Genomic DNA, 22,423 nt, shown 5'->3' on the forward strand with positions numbered 1-22,423 from the left:
AGATTCTCTGATGGTAATTCCCGTGCAAGAGAGAGATAATTTCTACCATTATTAGATGGAGTAAATTGTCTAGTTCAGTTAATGCAACCATAAAGTTTTAACTAAAGTGTTGGATCCAACTCTTTGCTGTAGTTCTGTGCAAATGATTATGAAGTTTCTATTATAGAAGAGATTCTTGAGATGAAACTAGGGTTTGGATTGTGAGGCTAAAGGACAGGATCCTTCTGTTCATATTACTTATTATTAGAAGCCTAGGAGTAAATTTGAAGAGGAAAATCTTATTTTGGGGTGAGATACTGTTTTCATTCAATATGACCTTTTTGATCCTTATTTTATTAGGATTGTCAGGGGATTTCTTGCGTTCTGGACGATACTCTGCTCATACCATCAATGGTGCCTGGTCACCCTGGTCTCCGTGGTCTCAGTGCAGTCGTGACTGCAGCAGAGGTATCCGGAATCGCAAACGGGTCTGCAGCAATCCTGAGCCCAAGTATGGGGGACTTCCTTGCCTTGGCCCATCTCTAGAGTACCAGGAATGCAACATTTTGCCTTGCCCAGGTAAGTTTCAAATGAAATGAAAGAAGTGAAAATAAAATAGCTCATCCTCAAGATTATATCTTGCAATATTTGGTATGGGGTTCTTTTTCTGTTTTAGTTGGTGAGTTTTGGGTTTGTTTTGGTTCTGAAATCAATTACAGCTCAAATTTACCTTTATATTATAAGTGGATTTGGTAATATTCCCATGTGAAGTCAATAAATTTATCATCAACCCTATTAATAGCTATGTCCTTTTTCACTTGTGAGACTGACTGTAAAAATATAATTTTAGTATGTAAACTTACAGGAAAAAAAACCATAAGAATTCTGGCAAGACATGAGAAATCTGGCCTAGTCTTTGTTTAAACTCAAAATATCATTTTCATCACAGTGGTTGCTGGCATTAAGTCTGTGTTAAGTGTAGAGTTGCCAGCAAATAATGTTCACTACTGATCACCAAATGGAATGGTAATTCAAGTAGTCCATTAAGATTGTTCTTGGAATCTTCAGTTTCTCCTTAATTTAAAGTTGTTTTATGATTCTATGAAAGGGATTACAAGTAGAATATATATTTTCAAGAAACTACTTTGGATTAAAAATCATTGTTGTGTATCCAGCAGAGCGGGAAAAAAACCCCTTGGTTTCAGTCACATCTCACCCTTCATAAAACAGACATTCAAACTGGAGGGCTTTTGAGCTTTGCAGAGGCTTTGGGGGAAAAGAAAGGGGAAGGATATAGAAGAACACATGAAGAAAAGAAGGTTCTATTGGTTTAGGAAGAGAGAATTCAAGGTAAGAAGCAATAGAGAGGAAGAATGAAGGGAGACTGAAAGACTCAGTTCTTTCCAGCAGCAGCAAGTAAATTTAGAAATAAGCCGTCATACATCCTTAATTGTGTTAATTATGTATAGCAGTGCTGCATATTTTCTTGTTGAAGACTTGAAGCTTTTGTCATTTCTTCAAGTGTGGACCTGAAGAATTACTAAGGCAATATACATACTATGTATGTGTATCACTATTGTCATACATGTGTATTAACATACACATATATGGTTTCAAATTAAAACTGTATTCCCTAAATCATGGATATGTTGGTTTTTATAATAGGAGTATTTTGTCCAATCTTTTTGCAGTGTTTTCCCTAAGCTTTTTAAGCCCTCTAACAGTCACTGTCCATTCTTTGCATCTGAATTTAAGCAGAAGATCTGTGCAGAAGACAACACTTCCCTCTTTGGAGGACACAACTTCTTGAAAAGCATGTTTCCATCTTGAATTGAAACTAAGCAATGTGTTTTGGCACACAGCCTGCAAACCCAGCAGCTCTCTAAGCATTCTGCCTGTTCACTGAAAGCAAATTTCTCTGCAGTTTTATTGCTAACAGGAGCAGTAGGATTGTCTGACAACTTGAATGCCCTGAGGCACTCAAGCCCCCAGCTCTCCTGCTGGTAGGGCAGATCCATGGGGAATTTCTATTGAGGATCCCTGTTTCAGTCTGGGGAAACGCCCATTAAGCCACTGAAGTTCTGAAAGAGACACTTGGGCACAACCAGCCAGTGCTTTCTGGTGAAATTTTCTTGCTGTATCCAAGGAGGAAAGTAGCCTCAGTTGTTCACTGTGTAGCTTCTCTATCTGGGAGTGTGAACATCTGAGGAGATGAAGGGAAGAGACGGTGCTTCTTTCTGAGCACAGAGGCATGGCCAGGGAAGGGTGTCTGTATTTTCTACTTAAGCACTATTGGAGAGAGTTGGAAGGGAACTAGCAAAGAACCAACATTTTTCAGAGAATTATAAAATCGTGGTCCAAATCTTCTCCTTGTGTGCACAGCCCTAGTGCATGATCTGATTCATTAGTTCCCGGACTGCAATCATAACACCCTGCTTTTCCCAGGATAATAAAATTATAAACGATTCTGTTTCATGTAACTGCCCTGTTCAAGTAGTTTGGCAGTAATTAGTTAAGTCAAAGATCTAGAAGACCATTGTACTAATGTGTGCAAGCCTCCCTGGGGATGGGTGCAATAGGTGAAGCAAGCAAGAACATAGCAACTCCTCACTGGCTCCTGCTTCCCTTGCAAAGGGAATGTCTCCATAGGACACTGCCTTCAGCTTCCCTTGAAGCATCTGTGGTGTGGTATAAGGTAACAGCTCTGCTCACAAGCTCTGAGATATCTGATTGTACCACCATGCTGTAGTAACTGAAATACATTCATCAAATGGGCATAGAGTATCTATAAAACAGGGCTGGATTTGTTGTTCATCCCTTGCTGTTCATTTTCAAATTAAATGCTATCTTGAATTTGCTGGATTTTTTTTAAGTTAAAATAAGTCAAAGGTTTTCAGAAGCGGTATTTTTATTAAGCTCTGTAGCTATTCACTGTTACGTTTTTTGAAAGAAATTGTTTTAACCAGTGAAACATGCTTATAAGTTTGTTGTAGAGGCCCTAGATTTTATGACATAGACAATACCCCAGACTAAAAAACATGAAGTTGTAAGGCAGAAGTTGAAACTGTGCTTTGAATTTGAAAATATTTTAAAAGATCAGTTTATATAAAGTGTGGTGGGCCTTTCTGAAGCCCAAGCAGTGACCTAATCTATCTAATAATTTTATTTAGGGACAAGTTTCATTTTTCTTTTCAGTGCAAAGCAAATTTGAATAGAGATGTAGAGCATGAATAAAGTATTTAGATGTATCATAGCCTGCAACAAGGAATCACAAAGTTCCTCAGCTACAGAACTACTGTTTACCAGTAATTAAGAAAAAAACACAGGAGACTAAATCAGATCTCAGATAAATCGGAAGGGAAAACTTTGCAAGCACTAGATGTAATTGATTTTTTTTTTTTTTTAAAGACAGGGGAGAGTAAAATATTGTTGCAGAATAAGGCTTATCCATAAATTAGACCTGATTATAAACTTGTAGGAGGGAAATAAATTCTTACTGGAGAAGAATACCAATAAATTTAAATTCTCTTAATTTTTAATGAAAGAGACAGAAAGGCTAAGGAGTGTGGGGGGATTTTGTTCTGACCTTGACCTGAAAGTGTTTTCCATAGTACTAGAATTAAAACTGCAACAAAGAATTTGATGGTCTCTAAGATTTTCCTGAGTTCTCCCAGGGTAAGGAAAGCTTTACCTGCTCCCTTCTGGCACAGAACCCTTTAATTACAGTCCAGCCCAGTCATTACACTTCCAGAAATATTCTGGTTAGCAGGAAGAGGTGCAATGGCTGCCATAAAGAGCCCTTCCTGCTACTGCAACCTCAGGTTCTGCTTTGCTTCCTCTTCTGCTTATTGCAGGCAGGATCAACCCCTCATGATGTAAACTGCTGAGAAAGGGGAGTGATAGAGAAATATACTGAGCAGTATTTAAGTCATGCTGAAAGTCAGCAGGACTTTATGCTTCTCAATGAATTAATCTGGGCTCAGTGTCATCCTGGAAGATGCTAAGGATGCTCTGAAGAACTAACACAAGGAGAAACTGTACAAGGCTGTCTTGTCTGGTTAAGTGTCTTGCAACACTTGCAGCATCTTAAATATACTTATTAATATATTAATAAACAGAAATTGATAGTTAAATGCAGGATCCCAGAACTTAAAAAAATTACTGAAGTTATCTGGACCCTGCCTTCAGTGAGTTCTATTAAGCCTTTTTTAAGCCTCCAGGAGAGAGAGAAACTGAATTTTTTTTCTGCAGTAGTAAATGGTCCACCAATGTGCAGATTGGTAGCAGTCACTGAGCCTTTTGTTCATAGTATTTGAAGGCTGAATATATAATAGTAAATTGAACAGTGCCAGAAAATTGCCAGAAATTGTATCCAGGTCCTGGAAGATGATTTATCTGTATTGTTCAAGTTTTAGAATGATCCCTCATAAAATTTTGCCTTCAACTAACTATCACTCTCCCAAATAAGCTGCAAGAGTTTGTGAGGCAGTGTAGGGCAAAGGCATGTTCTCAGTACTCAGTTTCCATCTGGCTAAGCTACTTTGAGGGGCAGGAGAATTTGAACTATTGTCTTGCACTAGCAAATTATGCCTTGAACCTGTGCCTCAGCTCTTTTTTTTATGTCTCAGAGATGTGAATAGCATTGAGCTGGCAAGAATTGAACTGAACAGCCTCAATAACTATGGAAAGGATCTCTGAATGCTCACTGACATTTCTGTTTTCTTTGAGTTACTAAAATGCAGTTAATAATAAAAGAAAGTTATCTAATATCAGTCATATCAGGGTTTTGTTATCCTTGGTGGCTTGCAAGATATTTACATTATGAAGAAAAATAGATGATGAAGAGAAGTGTTGTTTAATTCTGAAAATCTACACAAATTACAGGAATCTATTAACTAAAAGATCTGTTTGCCTGACAATAATAACAACCAAAAATAAAGAGCACTGTCCTAATGCACAGTATTGCACCTCTTTTCGTTTATTTCTGCAGAAAAAGACAACTTTTCTTCATTTGTGTTTTGTTTTTGTTTCTTGTTGCTTTCTCTTATATAATAAGAAATATTATATATTCTCTTATAATAAGAAATATTATATATTTCTCTTATATTGCATTGGGACATAGGGATGCTTGGCCAGTGTGCCTTAATTAGACAATTAAAGCAGAGCTGTGTGAGCACCACTGAGTACCATGAACTACAGGAGTTCCTCTTCTATCTTCCCCTCAGAGTGTAGTGGAGGATCACAGGGACAGGACAGTTTCCATCTCTTAGATATGAAGTTCTCATACTTCATGGCAATATTTTGGGATTTTACCAATTATGGAGTTTTATTATAGTACTTTTAGTTTAGTTTCGTTGTGACATTTTAGGTGGGAAGATCTGAATCAATTCATATATCACTAAACTTGCTAATAATGAGTTTCAGATATACAAAAATCCCTGAAAGACTATTTAAGTTATTTATGCATCCCCTAAAGCCAGTTGTTCTTTATTGGTTTTATTTTTTTTTCTTCATTATTGTTTTTATTTCCTCCTATTATTTTTTTCTTTGAAGTCATACTTGGCCACAAGGAAACAGAAATGTATTTAAAAGAATAAAATTTATCCTGCAATAGCTTCCTAGATCAGGAGGAAAAAAAATTACTCCAGTAAATGGAGGCTGAAGCCCATCTCATAACATGAACTGATCTCTCAAGGCTGGTTCTATAGCCAGCAGGCAGAGGGATGAACTGCACTTAGAAGCAACTGTTGCTTTTCTAACTTAAAACTCTCAGTTACAGACTTAAACCTGAGTGGACCTTTAGATTTTGTTATTGTTCTTTTCAAGAACCATTTGTTTGCCTTGTGTTTCTGCATTGCACTATGTTGACTGTTTCATCCAGCATTGCTTCTATGAATAAAAGGTATCACAGAAATAATACTTTGCCTTTGTAAACTGTGATGTGAAAATTGCTCTTTCCCCACACTGAAACATGCAGCAGTATCCCACAGGATTGGGAAAAAGCAGCAGACTAAGTGACGTGGAATGGGATGATCCCCCAGGTGTCTGGAAGGGAGCAGTAGGCTGCCCAACATGCAGGCAGTTTATAAAGGAGCCTGCAATTCCATCTGCCTTCTCATGAAAGCAGGTGAGGTCAGTGTGTGCCCACACTTCCTTGTAAAACCTGAAGTGCATAACAGGGTATCCAGTTTACCTAATTATCTCTTGGAAGTTCTCCAGCAGTGTGGATGTTTTGTTGTGTCCTCAGGAGATCCCATTTCTGTACGCTGTTTCTTCCTGGTACATCCTCTTCTCTATGGTGTGTGTTCTTTTCATTACAGTGAAGAAATATTTATTAACCTCAACAACAGCCAGTAGGCAAAAAGTTGTTTGGTTTACTATAAAGGAAACAGCATTGTTTGATAGCACACTGCTAGCTGAAGAGACCCTTCTTCCTAAAGGGACCAACCTCAGCAATTGTCAGAAAATGTAGAGACTCTAAGTCTTTCATTGTGGAGCTACTTTAATGACGTTCTTTTGTCCAACAGCTCTACAAAATTATTATGTAAAGAAACTGTGGTGACTGGAACTTTCCTTTCTGCTGTGTATTTTTCTTCCTATAAGAGGCAGAAATAACATTAAGGGCTCTATGACAAAAAGAAAAAAAAGAAAAAAAACCTAGATGGTGCTGGGTTGCTAAGCAACTTAAAGAAAGATGAAAGAAATCACAGAGCTCTACTTAGGTCTTGTAAAAACTCAAGCAGTAAATACCCACTCCTTTGATCTTATTTAACCATGATGATGCCTTATTATCCTCTATTGCTGAAAAGAAAAAGTTCTAGGGACAAGTAAAAGAGGTAGTTACAATAGTCCTTGAAAGGTTAGAGATTTAGGAAGGCAGCCTGCCAGTAAATAGTTGCTAAAAAAAAAGTTATAATTGCACTGTCTAGCTCAACTAGGATCAAATCTAACATTGTCTATTATATTTGTCCTTCCCCACCTTCCCCAGACCCACTTCTCCCTTTACATCTGAAGTCACATAGTACAGCCATGATCACTGCAGTTGTGGAACATGGTGACATTCCTGGGTGTCACATCGGTCTCTGTGTTCTCGGCCACCTGTTGATAGGTGGCAGTTTCAAATGCACATGCATTTGTAATTCTCACTCTGGTCCATTGAAAAATAAGTAGAAAAGTGTTGGGGGTCACTGTCTCCATTACCATGAACAATGCACCTGTAATATTTGCAGACAATTCATGTTTTGTGTGGTCAATCTCAGGCAGAATCAGTTCATTTTTGTGGAGTCTATATGCTGCAGCAGACATGCCTCTGATTATTCATTTGAGCTAGTCAAAGATGACTTTAAAGAAAAAATAAAAAAAAGAAAAAAGGGAGCATCTAGAAAGGTAAAGTCTTAATATCATATGAAATGAATAGCTTGGGTAACAGCTTCTGCTTTTATTTGATGTAATTTAAAAAGAAGGAAAAAAGAGGCAAGTTCTGAATAAAAGATACCATGTCTTGAAATTGTTATAAAATTGCACAGAATATTTCACCTGCACTGAAGACAAATAACCTAGGGCTTTCTTAGATATGAGTTTGCATAATACTGCATTAATAGAGTTATCTCAGGCAAAAAGACATATTTGTTTTCCAGTGAAAAGTATGAATAAGAAAAATATGAGTATGAGAGCAAGTCAGATACTCTACCGAGATGTAGTATTTATTTATGACAGGTGGTATAAAACTCTCTCATACATCTCTATAGCTGGATGATTTGGTGTATGATGTAACTATCATTGAATTCCTTAATAATGGAAGTAATTTATTTAAATTGCATACTAGATCACAGAAATCCTGTCTGTTGAATTAGGCTTCAGAGTCCAGACAAATTACTTGCAAGAGTTTTCACAACTACAGTTCTTAGCAAGGAAGTGCCAAGTCCATACTCTCTTGATGTTTAGGATGGTGTTGCAAACAAACAGTACAGGGAATAAAATGCAGTATATTCAACAACTTCAGTTACAGGATTAGTAGATAATCTTAGGTATGGAATAGTGAATTATCTGTTTGATTAACAGTTGAGAACCTGAGGATATACTGTATCTGAAATTACATTAAAAAATGCATGTATAGCTTTTAATATCAAAATTCTCCTATCTCATTTTCTCACTGTTGAAGACTTTGCATAGAAATCATTCTGCTCAGCTCACCAAGTGCATTTGTGATATGAAGTCCTGCTGCAAAGCCAAAATGAGTATTTTTTAAATGTTCTACATCTTCTTCTAAGAGAGAATTTAAATGCAAATACCACATAGATATTTTCATTGTAAGTTAATTTTCTTAAGATTTGTAAACTCTTTTTTTTTTTATGGTAAGAGATAATGATGGAATAGCATTTCAGTAAACCAGTAGAAACTACCCCTTCAAAGGCTGTTTCATTAATTGAACAGAAAAGATCAAAAAGACATAGTAAATAATTTACTTCCTTAAGAATTTAAGTGATAACACTTTAAATAGAGGTTTGAAAAGAAATTAATTTTTTGTAGGATATGAAAATTTTGAAAGTTAGGTTTTTGTCTCTTCTTTAAAAAAAAAAAAAAAAAAAAAGAAAGATAAATGAAGAAAATACTGAGATTCTTTGCAGAAGGAATACTTCCCTGGGAGAAGTACATCTGACTTTGTCATGTGGCTACAAAAACGAAGCCTTTGGCAGATGGGCTGCAATGTGGCTGTAAATATCAGAAATACATCCTGGAGCAGTAGCTTTAAGAACAGAGGCTCAAAGGAGCCAGGCTGGTGCAGGCAATGAGGTGAACTTTCATTTAAATCTTTTCTAGTGTCCATGTGTCATAAACCATCTGACAAATGGGTCTCCCATGAAATCCAGCCTGCATTTCAGAAGAATGTTGTGAAAACTCTGACTGGAGAACAGTTTGACATACTTGAATTAGTAAAAACAAAAGGGGGTGTGGAGGGGAAGGTAAATAATAATATTTAGGGGAGAAGGTAAGTAATAATATTTCTTTTCAAAAATTGTCTTAGAAACTTAAAGTGGCAACTCCTTTTTGTCAGTGTGTGTTGCTTTTTTAAACTTCTGCCATTGTTCTGCTGCTGACGTCTATGTGGAGGGCTGTGTTAAGACTGTAACATTATATTGTCACATCAAATCCTACAACTGTGCTAGATCATTTGAAAAGGGTTGTAGGGTTAAGGCAATCCACCTGGATTGTGAAACAAATTCTGGATTCCTCCATCCTTCTGTTACTATTATTGGGCCAAGTTTTATTTACATCAATAAAAAAACTACTCTGAGCTTACAATAGTTCTGCTAAACTGCTAAGCTTACAATATTTTTACTAAGCTTTGGTATTTTGTTTCCTCAAAACTGAGAAAAGGAAAGGAAAAGAAAAAGAAAAATATTTTCATCCTAAAGATATTATGATGCCCTAAAAATATCTTACATGGATGAGTAATTTTGTTAGGCTTTCCAGCATACCAAGGGCTTTTAAAATTAAATTGCATCATGATAAGATTAAATTTGTGGCAACTATGTTCAGTGGCAGCCAAAAATATCCAATAATTACAGTAGGCCATGAAGTAGATCCACAGAATATGAGAAAAATGAGTTGGATTGTGTCATGTCTCACATCAGCTTGGAAAAATGCAGTATTCTTTGTCTTTTCAGTGGATGGAGGCTGGTCTTGTTGGTCATCGTGGTCAAAGTGCTCAGCAACTTGTGGAGGAGGGCATTACATGAGAACCCGCTCCTGCACAAACCCAGCCCCGGCATATGGAGGAGACATCTGCCTTGGCCTGCACACTGAAGAAGCCCTCTGCAACACACAGCCATGTCCAGGTATGGCCAATCAGCCCATCCATCTTTGTTCTTTATGTGCCACTGAATAAGGCATTCCCACTTAGGCAATATGATGTCCTTGATCTATTATTTAGAAGCAAATAATTTCTCTCCCTTATTAAGTGCACAATCAGCTCTTACATGCTACAATGCTGTGGTAAATCAAGTACTAGCAGAATATGTTCTATAGGACACAAACTCCTTCGTCCCTCTTTAAAAATTAAAATCCTAAGTTACCATGTCTGGATCTGGATTAAGTAAAGTTGTGTAATATTTGAAGTGGACCATGCAAACAGTTTATGAGACTTTTAATAAAAATGTCACAAAGTGCTTTTGTTATAACACCAAACGTTCACAGCAAGAAAATTGTTGAGGTTAATATGCAATGCATGTTCTCTCTAGGTCCTTCAAGTAGATAATATTTGCCCTGTTTTGATATAAAACACAAAGAAAACCCTTGTAGGCTTTGTAAAATTCCTTCTTCAACTTTGGATGTTAAGGAACAAAGACTCGATCTTTTTAAATGACTGTGGTGTGTTTAGTAGATTAAATGTCTAAGCACTCCTGCTAGTTGTATGACATTATGGGTCATGTCTATTTCTGTCACTTTGACTCTGTCTTTTGACTCACATTAAAGGAAAATAATTTTTTTTAAATGACTTTGAGTGAGAAATTAAAACCACATAAACTTTCATTTATTGCTTATTAGTGGATTACACGCAACAGCAAAAGGAAGGAAGAAGCTCTGATGCCACGCTGTGTTACTTGCTTCACTTAGAGCTCCTAGACTTCAGAGCAAATGTTTTCTGCACATATGATGAGGCTGTGCATGCAAGGGCAAAAGCCCCAGGAGATGAAATGGATCATATTACCTGTTATGATTTTTTCCCTTTCTAGGCACTACATATCTTCCAGCAGAATAAATGTACCTACTTTGTCAAAATTAAAGCAGATGCAACACTCTGTCTTGGGTTTAAAGAAAAAAAAGCCAAGCATCGAAATCCGTTGATGATTTGATTTTTTGAGACAAATAGTGTACATTTGTGTGTAGAAGTTGCATAGCTGCATTGAAATCCTTAAGGCATCTTTAAAAGGTCAGAGCTGGGGTGTTCATTGTGCTAGTATTGTAGCTATTTCTCTTGTTGTGCATTTATTTTCTACCACCATTTTCCTATAAATGACAGTTTGCAAACATTCATAAATAATGTCTTCATCTTATTTTGACCTGCCTGTGACCCAAATTTTGGAGCAGATACAGGATGGAGTAGGAGGTTGGTTTCATTCATCTTGGTTCAAGAAAGTGGAAACCCTTATAAAACAATAACATTTCAGAAGCTTAAAGTGTATTTCTCACATTCTGTAATATTTTATTAATATTTCAATCTCACTGAAAATTTGCCATAGGTTTTTGAAACAGCACATCATCCACTAGCTGTGAGACTGGCCCTTGCCTCATGTTTACAGTATAGATTTCAAAACCACTCTTTACTGCTCTTATTTCACATGGGTGTGGGTCAAAAATAACCACAGCGCCACATAGATCAAGTTTGGACAGACGCCTGATCGCCTGCAGAGCCAGTTTCTTGTGGTAAGGACCAGGTGAAGAGTGGTTCTTCCTTGTGCAGATCTGAAAGTACCATTGCTGACATTCACTGCTTGAGTGACATGCTCAATATAAGAAGAGAATAGTAATGACACTTGGAATCTAAGAACAACCAACCAACACAGAAATACATATGCAAAAATGGAAATGATTTATAACATTTCTTAAGTTGTGAAAAGAGTGAAGATTTTTTGGCATTTGAAATACTGGGGTTTTTTTCCCCCCCAAACAAAACTAGCAGAAAATTGATAGTAAGGATTTGTTGAGGATATAGAGATTTAATGGCAAATCCAACTGAAAGTATTCAAGTATGCACTTAAGTAACAGGCTTATGTCTGCAAAACACATCAGTTGTTCCTCATCTTTCATTTTAAAAGCTCTGTCATTGAGTTTGTAGTTTTTCTTTTAATTTATCCAAATGCAATCACAGCAATATGAAAGGAAGCATTGCAGTATTGATCAGCAGTGGCTGATTATCAGTAAGCGTAACCAGTTGCAGTGGTGTCTGTAATATGTTGCATAAAACAGTATTTTATACCTAAAGTATTTACTGCTTCTGTAAGAGGTGAAAATGCATTCTATCCTTGGATTGGTAATTCACACGTACAAATAATGGACAAAGCAGCTGAGCATTTAGGAATGGTGGTGTAACTCTGCATAAAAGAAATTTATAATGTTACATTGATTAAGCTGATCTTTCTGCAGTGCTGCCTTCACCAAGGGGTCTCTTAGGAACTGCTTTATCTTTGCCTGGCTTCAAAGACCAGCCATGACTCTGTACAAAGACATGACATGTCATAAGTTAGAGGTGAAAAACAGTTCCTGGTTCTTACCTAACCACTCCAGTCCACCCTCTCTTTTACATTCTCATGACTTTTGCACAGAACTGAGGAGCAAGTTGAGAGGAGCCTGCCTGAGGTGCAAGAGAGCCTCAGATACTTTAAAGATACAGAAATCAAAGGAACTGGGCAAGATAGCCGAATCAGTAGAAGAGCATGCAAAAGCTATGGGTTCAGCTTCCCAGTGAAGGCAGAGATAGTGGCTCCACAAAGGGCAGGTCTGACAATTTGAAATCATACATCTGTTTTCCTGGCTGCTTTACTTCTTCACAGCTCTCTGAGCTCCCAACAACCTCCTCAAACCACAGGTTTGGTGTGAGGATCCACCACTGCAGGGGTGACCCTCTTTCATGCTTGCACTGATGTCCCTCCTTTCCTCCTCTGTGATTCTGTGTGCCAGATGAAGCTGATCAGCTCGGCACCAGAACCACGGACTACCTGTTCTGTAATGTCTGGGTGCACCACAGGACTCACATAATTTCCATGTGGCTCCCCTAAGGGGCATGATAAAACAGTAACCTTGCCAAGTCACCTGATTGGGACTTAGCATGACCTGTGTGTACTCTGACATTCCTATTTTATCATGGGATGTAGCTTCTTCAACAAAGAATCTGGCAGGTCAAAAGCATTGGATGAGATGGGGCTGCAGAGTGCACCAGCCAACAAGATGCATTTAGGATGCCCACAAGTATTTTGGCACCTGCTGTGTATATCCCAATTATACCAGGACTGGACAAGAGTCTTGGCTCTGGCTTAAGCATGCTCTCTGCCACCAGTGAGAACTGGGCCAAGATTTGTAATGAGCAACATTCCTTTAAACCTGAATGAGCAGGGCTTTATTGTTACTAAATATTTAGAGTAAAGATCCATATACTTATTTGACTTAGACCCAGCAGCTGACGCTGGAGGTGATAACAGCAACTCCTGCATGTGCCAACTAAGTAAGCAGGAAGAAGCCTGTCCATTTGCTTGACTCCCACCTCAGGTCTCCTACCTCCTGAATTAGGATTGAACTACATTTTGGCATCCGCCTGTGTGCTTCTAGTACTCACTCTGCAAATGAGGCCCTCCCAGAACCTCTCCTAGGAAACAGAAAAGCCAAAGGACAGAGCTGAGTATTTCTGCCACTCACAGTAACAAGATCCCACAAGCTGATTGTATCGAGGTATTTGTCCTGTTGCTCAAAGAAGACCTCATCCGGACAGTTGCTAATTGTTCATAAAGATTGATATCCTGGTTCTTACCTGACCTGCTAAGTAAATCTGTGTACTTAACAACATCTATTGCTTGGCATTTTTCAAGATTGCAGTCTCAAATATTCCTGCTGGAGTCTGTTAAATTTTAGATGGCTGAGAGTTTTAACTTCTTTCCTGTGTGAACAAGGGCAAAGTAATGAGTAAATGTGAACCTTGTATGCTGGAATTATACAGTGTATTGGAAGGGGCCCCAAAGAGTGTAAAACTTCCTTAACTTTCCACCTGACTGACAGCATAGAAAAGCTTCACTACAAATGGTAAAAAAGCTGTGTTACAAATTGTAATGTTCTTTAATTGACTCAAAATTAGAAAATACAGTTTTTCATCTGAAGCAAAAAGGAATTTGTAAATTTGCTTCATATTGGCATAAAATCACTTAAAATGTTGAAGTAGAAACAAGTTTGGTTTGGGATAGTAGAACTATTTATTCCATATCAAAACCATAAAATCTATCTCTGTGGAAAAGCTGGCAGAAGAAAGGAAGTTTACCTGAGCTCTGTCTTTACTATATTTGCCAAAATCAGAAGACTCCTATGAAGGCAAGGCTTCACCTTGAGTTGTAAGAATGCTGAGTGCGGTAAACTGACGGCACCTCATGGGAATGAGATCAGTTCATTTCATTTAAGGAAAGCATCTGAGGTCACACAGGCATGAAATAAAAAAATCTTAATCAAAGCTACATGAGGAGAGGAAAAAATACAGAAAATAAATAGAAGGTGACAAACTGAATGGGGAAGAGAAGATGAGAATCTACAGCCAAGAGATGGACCTGAAATAGCAAAAGAAAACTTAAAAAAATCTTCAAGATGATACTATTTTTGTTGTTAAATACACATCCTGTTTCAGACTGGAATATATACTCTTATGTTGCTACATCTCAGGTACATAAAAAAATACAGTGCCCTTGTCCACCCTAATGACCTAGACTGGAATTAATTCTACAGCTATCATGCTTTCAGTCGCCCCCCACAGAATCCCCAGGCTTCTAACTTCTACACACAAAGGCCATGGCAGAAGCCAAAACCATGATATGTCTGCAGCAAATCACACTCCCCACTTCAGAGACTTCTGCCAAAGCCAAAATGCCTTTGTTTTATCAGAAAGAAGGAGCTGCCCTCTTCTAGGTGGTGGTAGCTGTGGAAGAGGCCTTTTGTCCTAACTCAGAAATAATGAGCTTTTTCTGTCTCACTCAGTGTACTTGAACTCCTTAATCTCAGTGCCTGCATGTGTCCCTCTCTGCCTGTTGCAGACAGCTGGTCCGAGTGGTCCCAGTGGTCTGACTGTGACTCGTCTGGCTTCCAGACCCGCACTCGTCAGTGCATCATTTTGTTTCCTGTGGGCAGCCAGTGCACGGGCAACACCACAGAGAGCCGAGCCTGTGCTGTGGACTCCAACCTTATACCAGGTGAGATCAGCCACCTCCTTGAAGGATTAGTGAAATCTCGCAAGATTTCAGGACCGAGGCATAGCACTATTTGAGACTGCACTGTGTAGATCCATGAGCTGGTGCAGAACTTGCCTGTAGTCAGCACAAGGATGTTGGTCTGCTGTGTAGAGACAATTCACTGCCCGGGACTTTGGTTAGTCACTGTCACAGCATTCTGCAGGTCTCTCACATCTTACTTGGTAGCAGGGGATGAGTACACACAGCAAGTAGAAATAGTTTGCTTTTTATTTTAAGTGTTTTTGAGACTAGGATTATTAGAGTAACATTGCTATAGGTTTTCTGGTTTGCATGTACAAAATGGGTTCTGTAGTTGTTAATCTGGAAATCATTTCAGAGACTCCCTTACATTATTAGCTGCTCAGAAAGGTAATTACTATTGGCTTTGCCTACAGTCCTTATCTCCCCCATGACTGCTAAGTACCTGATGGATAGTCACGTTATGCATTATTCTATAGTATTTGTCAAAACTCATGACTGTACTTTTGTTTTTAAATCACAGCAGTCATTTAAATCCACACAACAGTATGAGTGGTCACAATGCACTGCTGTTAACAGTCAACTTTCTCCCTATGTATATTAAAAAAAGCTAGGGGTCTTTTCACAGACAGAAGAATTTACATTTTAATTTACCATTTGAAATGTAGCTGCATTTACTCAGTGCAGAAACTTTTCTTTGTGTGACTATGCAATAAACTTTAGTGCAGTGTAACGAAGACATCAACAAAGTTAAACGCTGTTTTTATGGATGGTGCATAATGCTCAAACTCCCACACTATTTTCCCTTTTCTAAGGCTTTTGAAGCTCTATTAATATTCACATTCTGTGAATCTGCGGCTTAATCCAGTATAAGCTCTACATCTTGTTTTGGAAAGTAGGCATTTTCAGAATCTGAAGCAAGCCACCATGTCTCTTGCCCTTCTGGTTTGTTTGCTGCTCCTCCTCACATTACCAGTAACAGAGCAGATAAGGTCATGCCCATTACTCTCACCTTAGGGAATCTATCTTGCTTTCTTTGGTTCACTCAGCTTGCTTTTGCTTGCCCAGGTCCTTTAACTCCTTTCCTCCCTAGTTCTTCTGCAGAAGTAGCAACCTTCCTCTGTTGTAAGAACTGGGTACATAGTACTAGCCGGTTTCTGTATCTTTTCCCTCACTTCATTTGTTGCTTGGAAAGGAAATATGTTGCGAAGAACTTAAAATCCTGCTTTTTTGAAATCCAGGTATACTGTGTCAGCTACCCCACTCATATACACATGATTCTTGATCCTTTCAGAGGGGTTCAAGAGACTGATTTGTAAGGCAGAACTTCCCTTCATAGAAACCATGGTCTGGAAGTAAGGAGTGGAAAAACTTGATTGCCAACAGATTTTATTCTGTATTTTCAAAGTAAAAATGTTAAGGATACAAGCTAGAATTGTATTTTATTAGTTTACAACTGAGACCTATGAAATTGGCAGTCCTCTTTTTTGAAGATGTATAAATTCCCACTTTTCACATTAGTGCTAGATGTGACTTGTAGAAGTAATGAGCCCATTTGAGTGCAAGGTAATTAAACTGTAGTTAATTTTACTTCAGTAAATCAACTCCTTCTCCGCAAGCCTAAACTCCACAAAGAATGTTTTCATGTGCATTTCATCCTTTTTATTCCAGAGATGTTTAGAGGCAAGAATTAGAAATAAGTTGCTGCTTTTGCTTGGGAAAATAAGGAACCTGAAGATGTCATGGGTCCTTTCTATTAATTCAACCACACAGTAAAAATATCTTTTACCTTTAATTTGAAGTGGATGTAATAGGATGGATTTTTAAATCCTTACTGTGTTAATCTAACTAGAAGTTCTCGGTAATATTTTTTCTCCTTGGCCTGAGTGGTTTATTTATTTTTTCTAGAAATATCTGTGGCACGATCTAGCAGCATAGAAGAGAAACGATGTGGCGGTAAGCTTTTCAGCTCAAGATGTCTATTAAATGCTGAAATATTGATTCCCCATTTTTTGCTTTTGTTTCACCTTTTGCACTCCCTTAGCATTATTCTGCTGTCTAAATGCTGCATTCTCATTATTTACACTTGTACAGAAAAAAAGTAGTTACTTGTACTGAAAAATGTAGTTACTACAGGATTTCTCATTAAATATCCATCTGTCATTGGTGACCTTTGAGAGTAGAAGACACAGTACTGTATGTTTATATTTTCTTCTTTTTCAGTGTGGCAGTCACCCTTGTACTCAAAAAGAAATATCTGTAATAATGTGGTTATCAGTAGGTCAAAATTTGTGAAGTTGCTCCACCTTTTTCAGGATAATAAGTCCACAAACCTCTTTTGGACTCCAAATAAACAGCAGAAAACCAGCCTGCTAACCTATTTAATAGCTGAGACTCTGTCTGGGACTCATTTTCAGCTTCATTGCCAGAGACAAAACTAAAAAGTAAATAAAAGGTTCCATTCTGAAGAGTCATGGTACTAGCAAAACCAATCTTGAAAGGAAAAGCTTTTAAAGCCACTAAACAAGAAGAAGAAGAAAAGAAAAAGGAAAATGAACTTTTTTTTGTTTCTGTGTTGAGCTATCACGCTTAGTCTGTGTCGTCATGGTAATAGCTCTGGCCAGTTCTAGTATTCTTCCATGCACAGATAAGCTTCATTTTTAACCTAATAAAGGACAGTGAAAACACAGAGGTTGTGCAAGGGTACTTGTGCATATGGTAGCTTGTTATTTGAGCCAGGATAATGTAATTTGATTTTTTTGCTAATTAGCAGTAGTACTTTGACAACATTCTTCCAAGTTCTGCAGTACTGGGAAACTCTCATAAAGATGTAGAAGGATATTTCAGTGATAGATTGATATACTGATACAGTCAACTGGGCCACCTAAATACTAGTTTGTGTTTCTAAGTACTCAGTAGGCATGTAAAGGTCCTACCTGAGGTTTTAAAAAAAAAATAGCACCATGTGCCAGCCCATTTTTCTGTATTACAGTGAAAAAGATCTGACAGATGGTTTTAAGACTAGCACCAGTATATCAGCTTAAAATGTGTCATTAAGGTCACAACAAGCAAATTTTCAGTCATGTTAAGATGAAATTTCCAACATGAGCTTCGCAGTGATACTTCTTTCCTAATCAAAAAGCAGACCTCCAGTTCGATATAACTGTGGAAAGCAATGTAATTTGTTTATTTTCAGCTAATCCTACTGGTGCCATATCTGACCTGGTATCTCTGTTCAGCAACATCAGAGGATGATAGTGCTTTAGATTCCCTTCTACAGTTTCATGCAGCAATGGGCTTCCTCTCAGTTTTAGTCCTTGTGTAGGTGGAGAGGGTTTCCCATGGTCTGATTCCATCAGACCTTTGATAAGCAGAGCAGATAGGAGACTGCTGGACTCTGAGTTGTTGACTTTGCGCTCTCTGGCTGCTGTGTTTAAAAGTATATTGAGAGTCAAGGAGTCCATCTCTCACCACTTCCAGTTTTCCCCTAAAATGCTACCATTTCTTCCTTACTCCCCCTTATATAAAGAAAAAATTCTAAGAGCTGGAGAGGGGAACTGGCCAAGATACAGAAAGGATGGTAACCAGCAAGAATCAAAGCAGGGATGGAAAAATAGGTGCTGCTGCTTCTGGGACATGCATCCTATAAAAGGGATATGGAAAACATTTATGAGAATCAGAAATGTGGTTCAACGATATCAGGATTTTGTCAGTTCTGCCACGAGTCACTATGTGTAAGAGAAAGAACTGTGATAGCAGCAGAGGAGGTGATACTTCAGTTCACTGAAAGAAAAAAAGCTATGTATGTACACTATATACATAATTTTTATATAACAAGGCTTTGTTAGACAGTCTGAAGAAAAAAATGATGAACTATTCAAACACACGGAATGCAATTAATTTTTCTTTTATTTGTGTTCTGAACTTGTTTAAACATCTTTCAAAGATCTCAATACTTACAGAGATGTATGAGTATCTAAGATTCTTACAATCTTCAGGGAAGCAAAATGAATTTACTACTGTAGGGATAAACCATTGCAATTGAGAGTTTTCAGGGAAACACATGAAAATTCCCTTATCCTTATTTGAATCAAACACTTGTCTACATTTTTCCCCGAGCTGGAGCTTTTACTGCTACTGCCTTAAAATTAAGATTGTCTTCTTTTCTCCTCTCTGCAGAGTTCAACATGTTCCACATGATCGCAGTGGGATTAAGTAGCTCAATCCTTGGTTGCCTTCTCACCCTGCTTGTTTACACTTACTGCCAGCGGTACCAGCAGCAGTCCCATGACGCGACTGTCATCCACCCGGTGTCGCCCGCTCCGCTCAACACCAGCATCACCAACCACATCAACAAACTGGACAAATATGACTCTGTAGAAGCCATCAAGGTGAGCAGAGGGCTGGGAGCTGCTCAATGCACCTAGACAACATTTCTGCTGTATCAAAAGAATTCTCCTTGCCGCTTTTCCGCAGTGGCATTTGAGATCAACTTACGCTGATTGTTAATGACAAAAGTAGATTTCACTTGAGGTATTGTAATTGCAGATCCTTTTGCTTGTCAATCCCTTTTAGGCAGGAAGTTGGATTTTGCATGTGTGTATAATTTATACAGCAGGCCTTCCTGGAAAAAGCAAATCACTCAAGATCTTTTGTGGGATTTTTTTCCTAATTGTGTTCCCTGGTGGCTTGTTCAAGAAGTAAATAGGGCCATTAGCAATCACCATGGCATCTACTGAAGAAAATCATTTGGCTCTGATGACCCAATATCAAGGTCACTCTTCATTTTCCTGCACTATATCTCTATAGAGGAGATGTATCTGCTGAATATATTGTGGGTCAGACTTTCAGTTAGTGTTTATACCCAACCTATTCTGTGAAAAAGCAGGACAGAGGTACTGAGAGTCTATAATGATATCCATACTATTTCATCATTTTTCCCAAAGTGCTGTTTTTCTTTTTGTGACCTTTTAAAATAACTCTGCTTTTCAGATCCACTGAATTAAGAAAGGATGTGCATTCTGGAAATACCTAGTTCAGTATGTCCAGATTACACAGTTTGTTCATGCAGCTGCAAAGCTTTTTTGAAAATGAGGATTTTTCTTAAATCCTACCTGGATAATCCAGTTCTTAATTTATGCATTTTTCTTTGTAATTAAAGACATTTTAATGAAATTCATTAAAAACAGCAAGAAAAGTCTGGATCTTCTAGTTGGCAGTGCAATATGAACTTAATTTAAAGCTTTTTCAAATTCCACTAATCATCTCTCTAGATAGCTACAGAAACAAAAAATCCCCCAATCCTTTGAAAATTCGTATTCTAAATACCCATATTACTTTTTTAAAAAACAGGATTTATGCTCTTAAGGCCTTCAGACATTTCTGCCACTTGAAAATCAGGGAATTAATGCAGTAAAGAGGAAATAATTCTTATTCAGTAAAAAGATAGTATATGACTCATTGTAATAGGAAGAACTGCGTATATATGATTAAAAATATTCATAGAATCATAAAATTAGTTTTGTAATATTGGGGGGAAAATGACTGGCTTTATTAAGTAGAATTTATTTCTGTAGGAATGTTATTACATAAGAAGATACTTCTTGCAAATGCAAGTTTCTGTAAATGCACAGGTATTTCTCAATGCATTTTTGCCTGGCTTACAGATACTTGCCACGAAAACTGCCTTGGTGAAAGAGCACTTGGTGGTTACCTTTCCTGTGTCCTTTTCATTTTCTGATTTCTTTTTTTTTTTTTATCTTCCCAGGCATTTAACAAAAACAACCTGATTCTAGAGGAGAGAAACAAATACTTCAATCCACATCTTACTGCAAAGACTTATTCTAATACCTATTTTACAGATTTCAATAATTATGATGAGTACTAATGGGCTTGTGTATTTTCTGGCCTCCTGTAACTCCCCAGTCCCCAAGGCCTGTGCTACTCGAGTGCTCATGTGATTGAGGCTTCAGAGATGAAGTTCAGAGACATTTCAAGCACGATCCAAGCCATCAATGTCCCATTGCTGCCAAAAGCCCAAACCGCCTGTTTGTGACATGATGTTTTCTTTGCAGAATGCAAGGTTGGCCTTCAGTGTCAGGGGCAGCTGTAGCCCCTCGGTGTTGCTGGACTATTCATGAGGATTGCACTGCTTTGCTCAGTTTCATAAATTTCCGCTTATATTTCTCTAACAAGTGACTAAGTAATGCCTGAGTTTTAAAAAGAAATAATAATGTTACCCCTTAAACCTGTGCCAGGAGTACAAATCTAATTTTTTTTTTTAGGTGTTGTCTTTTATTTCCTTGGGGTGTAAAAAGGGATCTTTACTGTTAGCCCTCTGTGCAGTCTCCTGAAGCTCACACTGCCAAAAAAAGCTCACAAGGTGCTGGGGATGACAAGAAGAAATATGGTGGTTTAGTGATCCTCTGCAGCAGCTCTGGGCTCTGTAGTCTGATCTTCCTGGGCTGTAAATCACTCTGGCTGCAGTTCAGCTGCTCAGAGTGCAGAGAAGTACTAAGGGATACAGTCTTGTAATTAACCTGGACACCTCTGGGGTCAGTGGCTCGCAGTTGCAAGCCGAGCCCAGTCACATAAAGCCTTCACCTTGTTCAGTTTAATTTTTGTGAGGGTGTGGAAGGGCATGTCCCAAAGGGAGGCCAAGGGAGGAGGGCAGATGGGAGAGGCACGCTGGGAGGTTTTTCTCTGTGTCTGTAGTAAACCAGCCTTGCTGCAGCACGCGGGTTTGCTGTGGCATTCCACAGGCTTCCTCTCTCTGGTGCGTGTGCATGGAACACGCTTGTCTCTGATGGCTGTGGCACTCGCCACCAGCCTGGCCACAGAACAGTGCAGCTGCACCGTGTTTTGTGTGCCCTCTCTGGCTCTTGGGGGTATGTAGGCATAATCATAGGTCTGCTTTTTTCTTTCCAGCTTTTACTTTATATGCACATGTCCGACAAACAAAGCTGGCTCAGAGAACATAGATATATTTGCAAAGGGCTGTCTCATCTTGCTGTGGTGTCTGACCTGCATCAGTCAGCTCCTAGAGGAACATTCTTTTGGTGTTTTAAATGATGATCTTGTTGGACTTCATTGATGTAAATATTTAAAGTACTGTTTGAGTTTTAAGTTATCAGTTTTAATTCCTTTTTTAGTGGTAGATGAGGAAAGACAAAGTTTTATACCATTTTTCTTTGTTCTGTCTGTCTTCACCCGCATTCATGGCATTGTTATTTTTGTGTCTGAAATTCCAGATGTATACCTAAAAAGAAAGTTGCAGGGATTTGAGTCAGATTTTCCAGAGTATATAGTAGCAAGGAAGCATTTGCTACGCTCAGAAGCTTGTGAGAAGAAATTATAAGTGAATACTAAGGATTAAAGAACTGGGCTTTCATTTTCTTGCTAAAAGCAAAGACCATTGCACTAGAATACTAGGGAGGCATGCAGGGAGAAGCAGAGTGGAAATGTTTCCATTCTGTTTAGAGCCC

The 22,423-nt window shown here is 38.2% G+C and overlaps 1 protein-coding gene across 1 annotated transcript in view; it reads left to right on the forward strand.

Moving 5' to 3' along the window:
• Positions 1 to 20,826, forward strand: part of SEMA5A (semaphorin 5A) — a gene marked incomplete at both ends in the record, with an annotated part of 312,885 nt that extends 292,059 nt beyond the window's left edge. The window contains 6 exon segments of the mRNA XM_082293006.1: positions 340 to 558; positions 9,648 to 9,818; positions 14,766 to 14,921; positions 16,848 to 16,895; positions 19,119 to 19,330; positions 20,707 to 20,826. Coding sequence (XP_082149132.1) covers positions 340 to 558; positions 9,648 to 9,818; positions 14,766 to 14,921; positions 16,848 to 16,895; positions 19,119 to 19,330; positions 20,707 to 20,826 — 926 coding nt within the window.
• Between the last annotated feature and the right edge of the window lie 1,597 nt (positions 20,827 to 22,423).

This window comes from Coloeus monedula (genome assembly GCF_965178545.1).
Source record: "Coloeus monedula genome assembly, chromosome: 1".
Lineage (NCBI taxonomy): Eukaryota > Metazoa > Chordata > Aves > Passeriformes > Corvidae > Coloeus > Coloeus monedula.